The sequence below is a fragment of the Emys orbicularis genome, chromosome 19 (genome assembly GCF_028017835.1).
Source record: "Emys orbicularis isolate rEmyOrb1 chromosome 19, rEmyOrb1.hap1, whole genome shotgun sequence".
NCBI lineage: Eukaryota > Metazoa > Chordata > Testudines > Emydidae > Emys > Emys orbicularis.
The window spans coordinates 12,499,024-12,516,686 of record NC_088701.1 but is presented as its reverse complement, the minus strand read 5'-3'; the positions used below and the strand labels follow the sequence as shown (position 1 = coordinate 12,516,686).

At 49.6% G+C, this 17,663-nt stretch overlaps 1 protein-coding gene across 1 annotated transcript in view; it reads right to left on the bottom strand.

Moving 5' to 3' along the window:
- The window catches only part of EVI5L (ecotropic viral integration site 5 like), a 57,362-nt gene that overhangs the window by 15,869 nt on the left and 23,830 nt on the right, over window positions 1-17,663 (bottom strand). The window contains exons 12-13 of the mRNA XM_065419374.1: window positions 8,645-8,785; window positions 2,303-2,431 (exon numbers count right to left, since the gene is read on the bottom strand). Of these exons, the coding sequence (XP_065275446.1) occupies window positions 2,303-2,431; window positions 8,645-8,785 (270 nt within the window). The remainder of the gene's footprint in view (window positions 1-2,302; window positions 2,432-8,644; window positions 8,786-17,663) is intronic.

Here is a 17,663-nt window from a genome sequence, read left to right as displayed (position 1 = left end):
AGAAACTCCAATTCCCAGCTTTCCCTGGGTGACCTCAGGCCAATTGGGATGATGATCCTTCCCTGCCGTGCTGGGGGGATGAATTCAATAGGTAACTGTGAGGTGCTCAGATTGGGGCCCTGAAGGTGCCTTGATGGATGGGTCTTGCTGCCCCTCTCCTGCTCCCATAGGATTGCTGCCCAAGCCTGAAACTGACCCGGCAGTAAATGCGTAGCCTTCCCATTGCCAGGCTTTGCAGACAGACCTGGTCTGGTTTTGCGAAGCACAAAAGTGCGCTGACGTGCAACTTACAACCATGCAGGAAGGAAATGGTTACAGGGCAAGGCCTTTTCTGGAAGGGGCGGGTTTATCTAGCTGCTTTTATTTTTAATCATGCTCTGATAACCATCTTCAGAGGTTTTCAAATCTAATCCCAGTTGCGACCGCAAAGGAAAAAATAAATCAAATGTACAATCACTTATTGCAGGATGGCCAAGGAAAAAGAAACATGGGCAGAAAATCTTGTCTGCATGAGATCCTTATCTGGGTTCAGTGTCCATGGGGACACTGAATGGGTCCAGATGGATGCTGTGTAGGGTAGGGAGCCTTCTTAATATGACCCCCAAACAGTCAAGGAGGGTGTGTGTGTGGTACAACCCTGTTCTCAGCAGAGGATTCAGGCTGAGCAAAAACAGCCACCAGTTACTAGTTTATAGCAGCATCCAGAAGCCTTGATTGAGTTCAGGGATCCCACTGAAACAGAGCGGGGAAATGACTTGCCCAAGGCCAGACAGCAAGTCAGTGGCAGAGCTGAGAAAAAGATCAAAGGTCTCCTGACTCCTCCTATGCATGGCCCACACTGCCTCTCACTGCTAGTGACATGGATTCAATAGAAGTTGTACTAAAGATACTGCAGCCTGAGTGAGGCAAATAAAGTAAGAGTCACAAAAAGCAGGCATAATCAGCCTTGTGCTGTGATCAGGTCACACCTCAAAAGTCAGGCAGCATCAGCCCAACTTTGCACTTGGATGGGAAACAACCAAGGAACATCCGGGGGCACTGTGCCAATGGAAGCACTGCCTTTCAGAAGGCTGGGAGCTACACAGAGCCCAGGTGAGATCAGAGCCCCATTGTGCCAGAGGCTGCACAGGTCATAATTGGGATTCTTCTTCACTTCCTGTCCTAAATTCTCCCTTAGTGTTGCTTGGTGCCATTGAACAAATGCTCCACCCTCAAAAGGTGACTGCATTTCAATGGGGTAGGTGTGATCTCTGCACACGAAGTTAAGTGCTGTGGGGTCCTTCAGGCTGAAAGGCACTTGGGCAGCGGTTCTCAAACTGTGGGTCAGGATTCCAAAGTGGGTCTTCATGGGGTCACCAGGGCTGGCGTCAGAATTGCTTCAGCCCTGGGCGGCGAGGCTCAGGTTACAGGCCCCCCGCCCAGAGTTGAAGCCCTTTGGCTTCGCCCCCGGGGTGGTGGGGCTTGGCCGGGCTCAGACTTCGGTCCCCCCCTCCTAGAGTCGTGTAGTAATTTTTGTTGTCAGAAGGGGGTCGCAGTGCAATGAAGCTTGAGAACCCCTGCACTCTGGGAACACAGCTTATCTTCAACTCCCCATGCAAGTGCTTGAAGCCCCCCCACTTTAATCACTATGATACGCACAGCAGCTGCTGTCAATTTGATTCAGGCCCCACTAAAAGGAAGGCTGAGTCTAGGTCAGGACTTCCTTTGCTTAGGATTGTGAAGTACAATTAAACATCAGGCATGCACTTCACCAGCCTAAATCCACATGGCACAGATCAGTAGCACCACAGTGAATATCTCAGGCCAGATCCCCAAATGTCATCAGCTGGCATATCTCCACTGAAGTCAATGGCACTATGCTGATTTACACCAGCTGAGCATCTGATCCCTTATGCCTTTCATCCTGAAAGACCCCGATGCACTCTGCAAACTACACAGGGTTCACTTAACTCCCCACTGAAATACACCCACTTCTCGGGGGACACAGCAGCTGTTTAACTACAGATCAGATGAGGATGGAAAATCCCACATCCAGCTGAAACTACAGGGAGGAGAGGGTCTACGTAGGCAGAACCCTTCTATGGTACTGGACCAGGCGGGCTGGGCTAACAGCTCCACTTTTATGGAAAGCATCACGGGATCTTTAATGACCCTGAAGCCATCAAAGGCCTTGGTTTTACAACCCATGCTATAAAAGTAACAGACCCACACCAAGTTGTAGGGGGACAGGCTGCTCCCCCCATGACTCCCATTGCATATTTAAATGATGCTGGAGCAGGGATTTCTCCCTCCCCACACACACCTTTTCCATGTCCAGCACTTTGTCCTGCATCTCCTTGAGCGCGCCCAATGTCTCCATCTCCCTCAGACGCGACTGCTCCAGCTCTGTTTCCAGGTGATTCACAAACTCCTCCGTGAACCGGGGGTTTCCCTGTTAGGAAGCAAAAAAACCCAAACCAGGCATTGTTAACCAGGGAGGGGATCTTTAGCACTGAAACCACAGGCCTCTACCAAGTGAGGAACTCCTCTAGCGAGAGCAAGGCTGTTTGTGTTGAAGGGGCCAGCCTCTAGGGGGAGACATGCTCAAGCGCACATAGGCAATTTTTACCCACAAGTGCACCCCCATATTCAGTGCAGGACAATGAGAGAGGCTGCTGGAAGGAACTCCCCTTGCAGCCCTGCAGGGCAGGGCTGAGGAGCATTGATGGGTGGGGGGAAAGGAGGGCAGATTGCAGGATTACAGACACAGATCTGCACTTTGGGGGCCCAGCGCAATGTTAAGCTGCACCCATGATCAGACAGCTCTGCTCACCTTCCCTGCCACTCTTGGAGACACCCCTGACTCGCTGCCCAGGTCTGGAGTCTCTCTTCCTATAGACGTGCCCTCTGAAGCGACTACGGTGCCCATCACTGCAATGCAGCAGCTCTGGGGTGGTATGTGGCACTGGGTAACAGATGTACAGCAGTGCTACAGCTGAAGGTTGTAAGAGGTGAATGAAGCATTAGTCTGGCTGGGCACCAGAGTTAACGCTCCCACTTTTGCAGAAAGGGCCAGAGGATCTTTAATGTCCATAAGCCTTCAAGGCCTTGGTCTTGTGTCTCATCCAAGAATCACAGTGAAGGCCAGCACGGTGCCCCCTAGCAGCATGCTCCGAGATTTCTCCTTAAGGCTTCACATTGGACCAAACTGTCCTGGACTCAGCTTCTGGGGGCCCATTAACATGACACCTGGGCAGCTGGGACGGAGGTGATTCCTAAGAGCCAGCTGGCTGCTGCCTTGTCAGTCCTTGCTGACCTGTGGGGCAAATGGACCCAACTCCCATCACTGTACTGTGCACTGCCTGATGGGGTTGGACACCTAGCACCTAATGTGGTGGCTGCTCTGGATCTTGTTCTGAACCTTTTCTCCAGTGGCCACAGTTCTGGCGGGGACTAGGCACGCTCCAAGGAGGAGGCAGGCCATGAGGCCACTTATGCGACACCCTGGGGCCCCTAAAAGGGTAGCTGGGCAGGGATACCGTTGCTGGAGGCTGGAGGCTCTCCTGTAGCGGGATCCAGCTGGCTCTTCAATCTCACCCCCCCACCCCACCCAATCTGAGCAGAGTGCTACTCTCCAGAGCACGCCTCAACCACAGCAACCTCCGCTGGGGGAAAGGCCGGGGGAGCGCTGGCACAGCTCCTACCCACTGTAACCGTCTGTGCTATTGCAGCTGTTGGCAGTTCATCAGATAAACACCAGCTTGTTTTCTGGGGGAGAATTAAACACGATCCAATCCAGCCCATGGGGGGAGGGGTGGAGACCCCTCCTTGCAACCAGATGCAACCTCGAACTCAACACCCTTTGAATTTTGGAGCGCTTTGGATTGGAGGCCTCACATTCAAAACCACCCCTCTGTAGCTGTAGCTGTGGTTTTAGGTTGGATCCAAAACCAAAAGGGGCCTAATTTCCGGTTCTGCTTTGGTTGGGACAGGAGACTTGCGCCAGCAGGGTGTGAGATCTCAGCACCCTTGAATCAGAGTTTTAGGGGCCAGATCCCTGGCTGGTGCAAATCGCCATCGCTGCATTGGAGTCAATGGGGCCGAATCCCCGGCTGGTGTATAAACCAGCATCGCTCCATTGGAGTCAATAGGGCCAGATCCCTGGCTGATGGGATGCTGCATCAGAGTCAGTGGCAATTTATATCAGCTGAGGTCTAGCCCTGGCCCTCGTTTGGCCTCAAACCTTAACCCAGATCCAAGCCAACCCTACCCAGCACCAAGCTTGAGTGGCAGAACCGTCATCTCCCATCAGTGAAGCAAGAGCCCTCCCCAACCAGTTCCCCCCCATGCTGAGTGAATGCAGCTGCAATGAGAGCATCCTACAGGAGAGGAATATGCTGCTGGGGTGGGGGAGGGAACCATCCTTGCCAAGGGGAGCATGATATGGGGACCTCGGTCCCTGCCCTGGCCTCTATGGGTGGATGGACTAGATGGGCCCTAGGAGGGCTTGTCTGTGATCACCCTGCATATTGCCAGCCAGTGGGAGGGGAGTTTACAGAGTCTGATACCATAGCTGGTTTAAACGCAGGCTGGAGAGTTTTGCGGCCGTTGCCATGTGAACGGAGATGATGGGGTTTATCAGATCTTGTGCTGGGGACACACACTGATTGCCGGTATGGGCTCAGGAAGGAATCTCCCACCACCACGCATCTGCAGCACTGTGGAATTGACCAGGTGCATTAAGGAGGAAGGAGGCAGGAGGCATGGGGGGTGAGAAGGTTCCGCTTTCTATGAAGCTGTGGTTCTCCAGTTCTTTCAGTCTCCGGAGACCCAGCTCCCCACTTCCAATTCCTCTCATCAGCCACCACCTGGATCTCAAAAGAACTGCCAGGAAGGGCTGTCACCACTGATGGTCCAAAGGAGAGGCTGCTCTGATGCCTCGTGTAGTGGCCTCTGCCACAGTAGATGGGCCAATGTTCTGAGCAAAGCCCTGTCTTCTCAGAAGCTGAACTCAGAACCAATCTAGCTGTGAATTCCCCTAGGACTGGCGAATTAAAGATGGGTCACAGCTTCTCATCCTCCCCTCAGCTAGTGTAGGGTTCTTCCCCTGGATGGTCTGGTGCTTTGCTTAGCAGCCTGAGATGTCCTTGGAGCTGCCCAAGAGAGAAGAGCTCTCTGACGCACAAGGGTCAGGTGGGAGGGGACTCCCTCATTTCACTCAGCCCATTTGCAACAGACTTCTCATATGGGACAGTCCATGTGAACTGGCACCTTTGGTTTGTGCCCAGAGGCTAACAGTTATGCCTCTCCAGCTATCAGTTCCCTACCCTGGGGTCTATGGCTTCCATCAGACTTCTCCTCTGTAGGGTTGTACCTCTGGAATGAGTCAGTTGCACATGGAATGGAAGAGACATTTCTAGTGTAACACTGTGCTTCAACACACTCCGCATTTAACAGCAACACTCTACCTGTCTCCCATTCGAACATCCCAACATGTTTTACAGACATTAAGTAACTTAGTATTACAATGCCCCTGTTGTGTACAGAACTGTTATCCTCATTTGCAACTGTGGAAACTGAGGCAGAGAGAGGTGTTGAGATTTGCCTGAGGTCACAGTCAGTGGCAAAACCAGGAATAGAACCCAAGAGTCCTACCTCCCAGACCCTAGTTCCCACTCCCCACGCAGACCCAGGAGTCCTGATTCCCAGTCCCGTGCTCTAACCAGAAGACCAGCCCTTCCTTCCCACAAAGAACCCATTTTGGATGAACCAGAAGAGCTCATGAAGCAGACAAACCTCTAGGCTCTTTTTTTCTGCCGTAGGCAGGTCTGCTTTCTAGGCACTATCGTTCTCCCTGTAACCACACAGCCCTGCGTTCTCTCCTGGAGAGCTTTCACCTGGGGCTCTTTCCGAAGAAGAGCCGCTGAGCATTGTTTTAAGCACTGTTTGTTTGCTCTCTCCTTTTGGTGAGAGCTCTGCATTTTTGATGGGGTAAAATATCAGAGACTTCAGTTGCACAAAGAAGGGGGGGATTCAAAGCCCTCCCCCCACCCAAGAAAAAACAACCTACTGCTTGGCCGTTTTTCCCACTTGCAAGGACACCTGTGAGATTCAGAAGAAGCCCTCCCTGATCAAAAAGCTTCTGTCAAAGACAGGCAACAGGTGGCAAAGAGATTGGGCTCTCAACAATGTGCACATGATAACCTTTACATGGGAGTCTGTGTGTGTGAGTGAGACCATCACAGCCACCAAGCACCCCTCCCACACACACTTAGCTTTTGCTTTGCTTTTGCTTTCATCTCCGTAACCTCCACTTAGTGGTTCAGCCCTGACTTCGCAGCAGCTCTAATGCCCCCAGCTGTCAACAGTACACGTCCCAAATTATTGTAGCAGCAATTAGAAAGCTCAATTGAGATCAGGGCCCCATTGCTGCACAGAGACAGTCCATGCCCCAAAGAGATCATAGTCTGAACAGACAAAGGAAGGAAGCATTGTTATCCATCTTTTACAGGTGGGGAACTGGGGCCCAGAGACATGCAGGACTTGTCCAAGCTCACACAGCGAGTCAGTGGCAAAGCTGAGAATGGAACCTAGATCTGAGTCCCAGCCCAGGGCCTTAACCACAAGGCTGTCCTGTGTCATTCCTCTCTAGTTATTTTCACAGTACGGATATTAACTGTGTTATAGCAAGCTCATTTCCAGAGAGGGGGCTCCCTGCTGAAGGGCACACTCCAGCTGTTTGTTAGGGCAAGATTTGAATTTCGGCTCTGGACTGGATTCAGCGTAACACCAAAGCAACCTTTGCTACATCACTCATCTCCAGGGCCACTGCTGAAATCCACAAGCTCACCTCCACTGCTTCTCGCAAGAAGGGGAGTTTGACTATAGACAACAGTGACCAAAGTGGAACCAGCAGAGGCACCAACAATGATTTAAAAAAAAATAAAAATAAAAACCAACTGATTTTTCAAAACATACACTGGATTTTTTAAAATTTAAAGTACATATTTTTCCTTTTAAAAAATGAACCTATTTAAAATTAAAATTTGAAGTTATGGCAATATATGTTAAGGCCTAAACTGACTGTAATCTATTAAAATAGTTTAAATTAAATAAAACATTTAATTCTAAGCAATACAAGTTTGCTGCTAAAGTTTTAAAGAAAGTCAAACCACTGAACTGGTGGAAAACACTGGGCTCAGCACCAGCAACCAGAGTTTGTTGAAGTGCTAAATGAGTTTTTGACTGCAGTAGCTTCTTCTACAGGTGCAAAGAGAATATTTTCTTGATTTCAGTTTATTCAACTAGTTTAGTTCAATGACTAGTTCACTGAAAGTTAAGAAACCAAATGGGAGTTGAAAAAGGAGGAAAACTTGTTTACCTTTTTCAAACTACGAATAAAAACTAGATGTTAGAGGATGAGATCTACTAGTTCTAAAATCTCGACGAGACAAGGTGGGTGAGGTAATATCTTTTATTGGACCAACTACTGTTGGTGAGAGACAAGCTTTACATACACTGCATATTAAAATCTTGAAGGACATGTTTACCAGAAGCAGTTAGTTCAACTCATTATCAGATAATACTTTCTTTGTTCCATAAATCAGTTAGTTTTAAATGCAAAATGTGTTTTAACTTATTTTTCTTATGTATCCATCATATTTAAGGTAGTTTTATTTAACTAATTTTTTTAAAAAGCGTTTTTTTTTTTTGCACATTTTTAATTAACTCCAATTTCCATCCAAATAGAGTTTGACAAAATTCACAAATAAAAAAATTAATCATGTAGTAAATAAATGCATCATTTACCATTTTATAACATTATAAAAAAGTAAACATTAGACTCTGAATAAATGAATGTTAAGCTCTATAACTGTGTAAATAAATGTGTATAAATATAGTGTATCCTGCTGGTTAGCAAAAAGAAGTTCCAAGTTTAGTGTAAGGCTTATAGTTTGGTGCAAATCAACATGTTTTAATGGTTACCAACCCATGAGAATCAATGCCTCTTTAGAACAATAACTAAAAAGTGCAAACCCAAAACAAGATTAAAATAAATTATTTAAATCACTTTGATTTAAATCAATCCACCATAAGCCCTGTCCAGAGACCAAAGATGGTCTTGTGGTTAAAGTGCTGGATTAGAACTCCGGAGATGTACGTTCAATTCCTAGCTCTACCAAAGGCTTCTGGGATACAGCTCTGTGCCTCAGTTTCCCCAGGTATAAAATGGGGCTATTAATCCTTCCTTTGCATCATTAGAATGTAAGTTCCAGGGCAGGGATTGTCTGTGCAGTGCCTGGCACTACAGGGCCCCAATTTTAGTTGGGGTCTCTGGATGCTACCCTAATATAAATATTACATTCTCTTGCTGCAGCTAAATGGCAGCGCCCTGAACATCTGGGATGCAGGATCCCAAGATGGCATCATGTGGCTAAATCGTACCCAGCTAGATGTGCAGCTGCACTAGCATGGGCAGGCCCAGCTGCTATTTGCCCAAGGGTAAGCTGCACTGGTGCACATCAGGGCTTATAGCTGCTTTGCCCATCTAGTTCCAGTAAGCAGGGCAAATCCCCAAGCCTGCATTTTTAGTGCCACCTGGCGCCCTGTATCATGGTCCCACCCTATGCCCCCTCAGCGGTGCCACCCTAGCCTGCTTCCTCACCTGTTGGTCCTGCAGCTGCCGGATGGTGCTCTGGGCCTTCTGCAGGTTCTCCGTGGCTGAGCTGCACTGCTGCTTCACCACCGCCAACTCTCGCTTGATGATGTAATTCTCTTCGGCCTCCTGTGCGCGGGTGACTTGGCCCTGGGGAGGGGGGAGGGGGTAAGAGGAGAGGGAAAGAGGATGTCAAAGGAAACACCTTCAGCATGCTCCATGTGCATCTGCATGGGAATTCTCTCTCTGGGCCACATGCAGTGGCTGGGATCACAGCCCAGTGGGATCAGATTTACTGGGAAGAAGTGAATTCCCCAAGGGGCCGCCTATGCCTTAGACAGCTCTGGCAGCAGCGGCCCAACCTTCCGCTGCCAATGCTTCAGTGCCAGTTACCCCTTCTGTGTATAAGGTTACCACTTGCCAGTGTCTTGCAGCTAAAGTATACAGAGCTGGGAGTCAGGACTCCTGGGTTCCATTTCTAGCTCTGGAAGAAGAGTGTGATTGAGTGAGATCAGAGGGATGGGACTCAGGACACCTGGATTAGAGTCTCAGATCTTGGAAGGGAGTGTCGTCTAGTGGTGAGAGTGGGGGACCTCTGGGGTTCCGCAACTGTGACCTTGGGACAAACGCTTGCCTGCTTTACAAGGAGGCATACAACACATTAACACTCATCCCTTTTAGACCAGTTTTCATGCACAGGCCACACAGTGCTTTAGAATAGTGGGTAAATGGCATTATCCTTATTTTACAGCTGGGGAAACTGAGGCACAGAAAGGCATGGGGGAAGTGACTTGCCTAAGCTCACATTAGTCAGTGGAAAGCCCAGGATTAGAATGTAGAGGGGACCTGATGCCTAGCACCCTGTCCTGTCCATTGGATCACAATGTCTCATTTATTCACTGATGTGTTTGGACAAAACACCCTCTCCAAAAAATCAGTTACTGATCAGACTGGCCTGCGAACATCCTGCTAGCAAGAGGATGAGTGCCGCCAGGACTCCTGGGTTCTATTCCCAGCACTGGGAGACAATGTCTCTACTGGTTAGAGCAGGGAATTTGATCATCTGACTTGTATTTATTGTACTTGGGGGGCGCAGCATGGTGTAGTGCTTAGAGCAGAGGGGAGGGATTGGGAATCAGGGGCTCCTGGCTCTCCCACTGACCCTCTGTCACCAGATTGGAGGATCCTCTATCCCAGAGATCCTAAGAATGCACATCAGGCATTGGTGACTTCCTGATGGGTAAGAAATTGAAAGGCCCTAGAATACTGTATTGGGCAGAGGAACTGGTGCAAAACTTGCACAAAAGGTCATTTACTTTGTGTGTGTGTGCACATGTGCACATTGCCTCACCCAATGCAGATCATAAAGCCTGCGTATGCATGTGCATGGGGCCATTTACTCTGCGTGGTCATTTTTGGGTGTGTACAGCACTTAGCACCCTGCCAATGGGGGTCATTTACTCTGCATGTGGGTGGGTGCAGTGCCTAGCGTAACAAGGCACCGATGTGATTGGGCTCCAGGTGCTATGACCATCTAAATGTTAAATTATCATCATGATGGTGCTGAGAGCTGGCAGTGCCCACGCCTCCGGTGGATGAGCTCAGTTTCCTCCCTCGAAGCCTCTGTTCTCAGCTCCACAGGGTTGCTTTAGCCCTGTCTCTCTGAGGGCAATCGGGTTCTCTAGTGTTCACCAGGGTACAGACACGGGGTCCCATCTACTTGGTGAAGAGAACCATGGCACTTTTCACCAAGAGTGGGCTCAGTGACAGTCTCTAGCCACAATTTGCCCTCATTGCCCTAGCTACCTCTCTCCACCCCAGAGGAGGCTGCGTTTGCAGAGGAGCTGTATGCAGCTGGCATGAGAAATGCTTTGGAGTATAAAGTATTAGTACTAACAAGATGACAGCTACGTTACACCTTATCACACCAGCTCAACAAACAATGCCAGCCTTCATGCCTCACGTCTCCTTCCACTCCCATCTCTGTATGCAGCAGACCCTCCAGCCTGGTTCACCTACCCACTGCCCCTTCTCCTGGTTCAAACCTCTCCTCACATGTGACATGGATGTGTGGGACATGCAGGAAGGGGTTAAACCTCTTCTCTGGGCACAATGGAGGAAGCTGGCCTTGAAAGCCTGCCAGGGTAAGGAGCTGGGAGCTGTGGCTTGCTAAGCTGATAGGAGATGGCACTGATAGCTGGGCCTCTGTGACATAATTGACATGAACTGGGACCATATAGATCATAGTTGCAACCAAAGTCCTGTTATGGCACCAAATCTTGTATAAAGGGGGTCAAATAGGGTGTCTAAGACAAGATTACGGTTTGCTGGTTTTGGTTATGCTATCTGTATATGTGTATCATTTTTGTAGTTGAAGTTATGAATATTGGCTCTATACTGTCTGTATTTCAAACTTCTGCTATGCCTCTGGGTAACACCCAGACAAGTTGGTGTCAGCTCTGCCTAGCCTGCTTGATGGCCCATTAAGGACCATCAGCCATACAACTGACCCACTGAGAGAAGGCAGATATGCCTTGTGACTCAGAAAAGTATGCAGGGACTTGCCCATGTGACTCCAAACTCCATTTTGCTGTAATTTTCCACAGTAAGAACAAAGAGGTATTCTTACACCTGGAAAAGACTATAAAAGGCTGATGCCTCATCTCCATCTGGTCTTCAATCCTGCTTCTTACCTCTGGAGGGACTTTGCTACATATGGAAGCTCTACACAAAGGACTGATGACCCATCCTAGCTGTGGATGTACTCCAGAGACTTGATTTGAACCTGCAGTTTATTCTATCACTCCTACAAGGCTGAACCAAGAACTTTGCCATTACTGTATGTAATTGATTCCATTTAACCAATTCTAGCTCTCATCTATATCTTTTTCCTTTTATGAATAAACCTTTAGATTTTAGGTTCTAAAGGATTGGCAACAGCATGATTTGTGGGTAAGATCTGAGTTGTATATTGACCTGGGTCTGGGGCTTGGTCCTTTGGGATTGAGAGAACCTTTTTTCTTTTACTGGGGTATTGGTTTTCATAACCATTTGTCCCCACAATGAGTGGCACTGGTGGTGATACTGGGAAACTGGAGTGTCTAAGGGAATTGCTTGTGTGACTTGTGGTTAGCCAGTGGGGTGAGACCAAAGTCCTCTTTGGCTGGCTGGTTTGCCTTGCCTTAGAGGTGGAAAAACCCCAGCCTTGGGCTGTAACTGCCCTGCTTTAAGCAATTTGTCCTGAATTGGTATTCTCAGTTGGGTCCCGCCAGAACCAGCATCGTTACAACCTCCCAGGTGAGGGAAGCCATAGTGGTCTCCTCCAACCGAGGAGACTCCTAAGCAAGCCCTGGCTGAGGCAGAGCACTTGGCATTGAGGAATGCACTGTAATTCAAGAGTCAATCTGGTTGGGTTTGTTTAGTTTCATTGAGACACACTGCCCAGGAAAACTGCCCTGGGATTTTTATCTTCCTCCGGCCAAGAGCCACACTTTTCATGATCTGACTTAAAGAGTCCATGACCCTCCCTTCCCTCCCCCCAAGGGTGGCCCAGTAGTCTCACGACAGACTCCCCACTGCTGTGCTACCCCTGAAGAGGGAGAGTTCTTAGCTAAGAGCTAATGGGGCTGACTCTGCTGAACACTGTGCTGGCAGCGTGAAGTGAGCACAATCAGTGGTGTAAAAGGGTGCTGGAGTAAATGAGAATGTGGCCCTAGCTGAGGCTGTCTGTACACAACCAAAATTGAGTGGGATCACTACAACAAGCCCCTTTCTCCCCCACTACCCCCAGGCTTGGGAGGAGTTCTCCGTAAATACCCACAAAGCCACTGTCCTCCTTCAAACACTCCTTTGCTACAATTCTACAAAACCCTTGACACTGGGGAGACTGCTGGTGTGCTGAGCCCACTGCCTATCAGGCTGTCCAGTACTGTCTCACTGTTTTCTTGTACTGCTTTGTTGGCTGGTATTCATCTGCTGTCCCTTGTCTTAGATCTGAAGTCCCCAAACTCCGGGCTGTTCCCTCTTAGGGGAGCACGGAGGAATGTTCATGGGGGCAAGGCAGGCCAGGCCAACCTCACACAGGGGGCAAGGAGGGAGCGCTGCCCAGCCCTGCTCCCAGCTGCAGCCCTGGCTCCCAGCCCCATGTCTGTCCCTGACATGGCTCCACCCCCAGCTGCGGCTCTCTCCTAGCCCCACTCCTGGCCACAACTCTGGCCCCAGACCCACTCCTAGCTGTAGCCCCAGCCTCGGCCCCCTTACCCTGTTTACTTCCCCCTCCCCTCAGAGCTGCAGCCCAGCTCCTGGCCCTGGAGGGGCAGGGGGCATGGACAGGGGGGAGGAAGGGCCCAACTCAAAATTTTGCGGACCACTGTCTTAGATGGGGAGCTCTTTGGGGCAGGGACCATCATTCTGTTGGGTGTTTGTACAGCAACTAGCACAGGGGTTGGCAACCTTTCACAAGTGGTGTGCCGAGTCTTCATTTATTCACTTTAATTTAAGGTTTCGCGTGCCGGTAATACATTTTAACGTTTTTTTAGAAGGGGTCTCTCTCTAAGGGTACGTCTATACTTACCTCCGGGTTTGGCGGTAAGCAATCAATCTTCTGGGATCGATTTATCGCGTCTTGTCTACACGCGATAAATCGATCCCGGAAGTGCTCGCCATCGATGCCGGTACTCCTGCTCCGCGAGAGGAGTACGCGGAGTCGACGGGGGAGCCTGCCTGCCACGTGTGGACCCGCAGTAAGTACCTTGTAGTTCGAACTAAGGTACTTCGACTTCAGCTACGTTATTCACGTAGCTGAAGTTGCGTATCTTAGTTCGAACTGGGGGGGTTAGTGTGGACCAACCCTAAGTGTATATTATATAACTAAACTATTGTTGTATGTAAAGTAAACAAGGTTTTCAAAATGTTAAGAAGCTTCATTTAAAATTAAATTAAAATGCTGATCTTACGCCGCCAGCCTGCTCAGCCCGCTGGGTGAGGGGTGGGGGGTTCAGGGCAGAGGGCTGGGTGTTGGGGGGGGACTCGAGGTCAGGGCAAAGGGCTGGGGTGTGTGTGGAGGTGCAGGGCACAAGGCTGGGTGGGGGGGGGGTTCAGGGCAGAGGCCTGGGGGGGTTCAGGGCAGAGGCCTGGGTGTTGGGGGGGACTCGAGGTCAGGGCAGAGGGCTGGGGTGTGTGAGGGGGTGCAGGGCAGAGGGCTGGGGTGTGTGTGGAGGTGCAGGGCAGAAGGCTGGGTGTTGGGGGGGGACTCGAGGTCAAGGCAGAGGGCTGGGGGGTGTGGAGGTGCAGGGCAGAAGGCTGGGTGTGGGGGGGGTTCAGGGCAGAGGGCTGGGGTGTGTGTGGAGATGCAGGGCAGAAGGCTGGGTGTTGGGGGCAACTCGAGGTCAGGGCAGAGGGATGGGGTGTGTGTGGAGATGCAGGGCAGAAGGCTGGGTATTGGGGGCAACTCGAGGTCAGGGCAGAGGGCTGGGGTGTGTGGGGGGGGTGCAGGACAGAGGGATGGGGCTGTGGGGGTGCAGGGCAGAGAGATGGGTGTGTGTTGGGGTGGGGAGGTGCAGGGCAGAAGGCTGGGGTGCTCGGCTCGTGGGGGTGCTCCCAGCCCCCTGCCCTGAGCGACTCATGGCAGGGGGCTGGGAGGGATATGACCTGTTCCACCCCCTTCCCCCAGGCCCGTCCCTACCTCTCTCTGCCTGCTCTACGGAGCAGCCAGCACGCTGCCGCTCGGCTCTGCTCCTCTGGGGGGAGGGGGGGGGAGGAGGAGGGGCCGGAATGCACCACATTGTGCGAAGAAGCGGGGGAGGGGGAAGCTTGGCTGCCGCAGGACCAAGCTTCTGCCTCCTGCCCCCGCAGGGGAGAGCGGTGGGGGGGGGGGGGGTCCAGGTCCCGGCCCCCCGCCCCATTCAGCCCCCCCCGCCCACTCCTGCGGGGGCAGGAGGCAGAAGCTTGGTCCTGTGGCAGCCAAGCTCCCCCTCTCCCCCACTTCTTCGCACAACGTGGTGCATTCCGGCCCCTCCGCTCCTCCGTGGGCAGCAGCGTGCCACTCAGAATCGGCTCGCGTGCCGTGTTTGGCACGCGTGCCGTAGGTTGCCGACCCCTGAACTGGCACAATGAGGGTCTGAGCCATGACTGGGGCTCCAAGATGTTACAATAATACAAATAAATCAATGTAGCTGCACCAGCGCAACCAGTACTGGTATGCAGCACTGGTGCTAACACAGGTGTTAACTACCAGATTAAGGTGTACTGCATCTCAACAGAGGTGTGCAGTGATTTAATTAAAGCAGTTTAGTTACATAAGAACATAAGAAAGGCCGTACTGGGTCAGACCAAAGGTCCATCTAGCCCAGTATCTGTCTACCGACAGTGGCCAATGCCAGGTGCCCCAGAGGGAGTGAACCTAACAGGCAATGATCAAGTGATCTCTCTCCTGCCATCCATCTCCATCCTCTGACGAACAGAGGCTAGGGACACCAGTCTTACCCATCCTGGCTAATAGCCATTTATGGACTTAGCCACCATGAATTTATCCAGTCCCCTTTTAAACATTGTTATAGTCCTAGCCTTCACAACCTCCTCAGGTAAGGAGTTCCACAAGTTGACTGTGCGCTGCGTGAAGAAGAACTTCCTTTTATTTGTTTTAAACCTGCTGCCTATTAATTTCTTTTGGTGACCCCTAGTTCTTGTATTATGGGAATAAGTAAATAACTTTTCCTTATCCACTTTCTCAACATCACTCATGATTTTATATACCTCTATCATGTCCCCCCTTAGTCTTCTCTTTTCCAAACTGAAGAGTCCTAGCCTCTTTAATCTTTCCTCATATGGGACCCTCTCTAAACCCTTAATCATTTTAGTTGCTCTTTTCTGAACCTTTTCTAGTGCTAGAATATCTTTTTTGAGGTGAGGAGACCACATCTGTACACAGTATTCGAGATGTGGGCGAACCATGGATTTATATAAGGGCAATAATATATTCTCAGTCTTATTCTCTATCCCCTTTTTAATGATTCCTAACATCCTGTTTGCTTTTTTGACCGCCTCTGCACACTGCGTGGACATCTTTAGAGAACTATCCACGATGACGCCAAGATCTTTTTCCTGACTCGTTGTAGCTAAATTAGCCCCCATCATGTTGTATGTATAGTTGGGGTTATTTTTTCCAATGTGCATTACTTTACATTTATCCACATTAAATTTCATTTGCCATTTTGTTGCCCAATCACTTAGTTTTGTGAGATCTTTTTGAAGTTCTTCACAATCTGCTTTGGTCTTAGTTACACACAGGGTGACCAGATGTCCCAATTTTATAGGGACAGTCCCGATTTTTGGGCCTTTTTCTTATATAGACTCCTATTACCCCCCAACCCCTGTCCTGATTTTTCACACTTGCTGTCTCGTCACCCTAGTTACACAAGGGTGAATTTCTAGTTATTCCTGCCTTATCCTTCCCATGATTTTGCTTTCTCGCTTCAGTTTGCATCTTCTACAGCACTAAGCGAATGGTTGGCGCTTAAAGAATAGCATGACGAACTCAAAGCCCTCAACCCCTGCTCCCAGAAGAGGAATGCACACCAGTGTGAACACCTTCCTCAGTGTCCTCAACCAGTTTAACTAAAACCACTTCAGTTAAATCTGTGCAAACCCGTTATGTAGCCACTCATAAAACGTAACTCAAACCCAATTTGTCAATATAGCTTAAAACAGGAAGAAACTGACTTAAGCTAAGTTGATACAAACCAGGTTTACATACATTTAAGTGCCTGCACAGGGGTTTGCACTGGTTTAGCATCACCCCTTGAGTAAACTAGTGTGGAGACTAAGCTGTAGTAGTTTAGCTTCAAGCCTTTGGCTTAGGCAACATACTTAATGCACATAAGTGTTGTGCTAATCCCACGGCTACTTTTAATACTAGCGTGTTCTAGAGGCTCTCACTCATGGCCTCCATAGAAGCAGCAAAGCGGGGAGCTGCAAATACAATCAGGAAGTTGGCCTCAGAAGCCTCATGCTGTTAGCCAGTGGCTTCCATTGCCCCACCTTCATCTGTTTTGCACTGAAGACCCTGGCCCACTGTTTAGATGGGGATCGTGGGGTGAAGTGGGCATTTCCAACCCTGAATTTGTTTTGATTGAAGTGAGGCACAGCTAGGGTCCTTCCCATCTTCTAGTTCTAGGAGGCAGGGGCGATGGGTATCAAAGTTAGAGTCTTCCCCCACCCTCGTCAAACAGCATTGTGGGTCTCCTCTTCATCACACTGCTCCAATGACTGCTATTAACTAGAGTTGACTAGGACATATAGTAGTAAAACAAGGCTCATTGCTCCTTGATGTAGGAGGCAGAGGAGAAGGGTAATAATGCCATGCAAGGGCTGCTTAAAGAGTTGGGAGCTGTATACTGAATACACAAGAGTTGACCCACCTTGCATAAGAACAGCCATACTGGGTCAGACCAAAGGTCCATCTAGCCCAGTATCCTGTCTTCTGACAGTGGCCAATGCCAGGTGCCCCAGAGGGAATGAACAGAACAGGTAATCATCAAGCCATCCCGTCGCCCATTCCCAGCTCCTGGCAAACAGAGGCTAGGGACACCATCCCTGCCCATCCTGGCTAATAGCATTCACCCACGAAAGCTTATGCTCCAATACGTCTGTTAGTCTATAAGGTGCCACAGGACTCTTTGTTGATTTTTATTGATGGACCTATCCTCCATGAACTTATCTAATTCTTTTTTGAACCTTGTGATCATCTTGGCCTTCACAACATCCTCTGGCATGGAGTTCCAAAGGCTGATTGTGTAAAGAAATACTTCCCTTTGTTTGTTTTAAACGGGTTGCTTATTAATTTAATTTGGTAACCCCTAGTTCTTGTGTTATGAAGCATAAAATAACACTTCCTTATTTACTTTCTCCACACCAGTTATGAATTTATAGACCTCTATCATATCCTCCCTCAGTCATCTCTTAAAGTCCTAGTGTGATTAACTGAAGCTGTTCCATACCCCTAATTGTTTTTGTTGCCCTTTTCTGTACC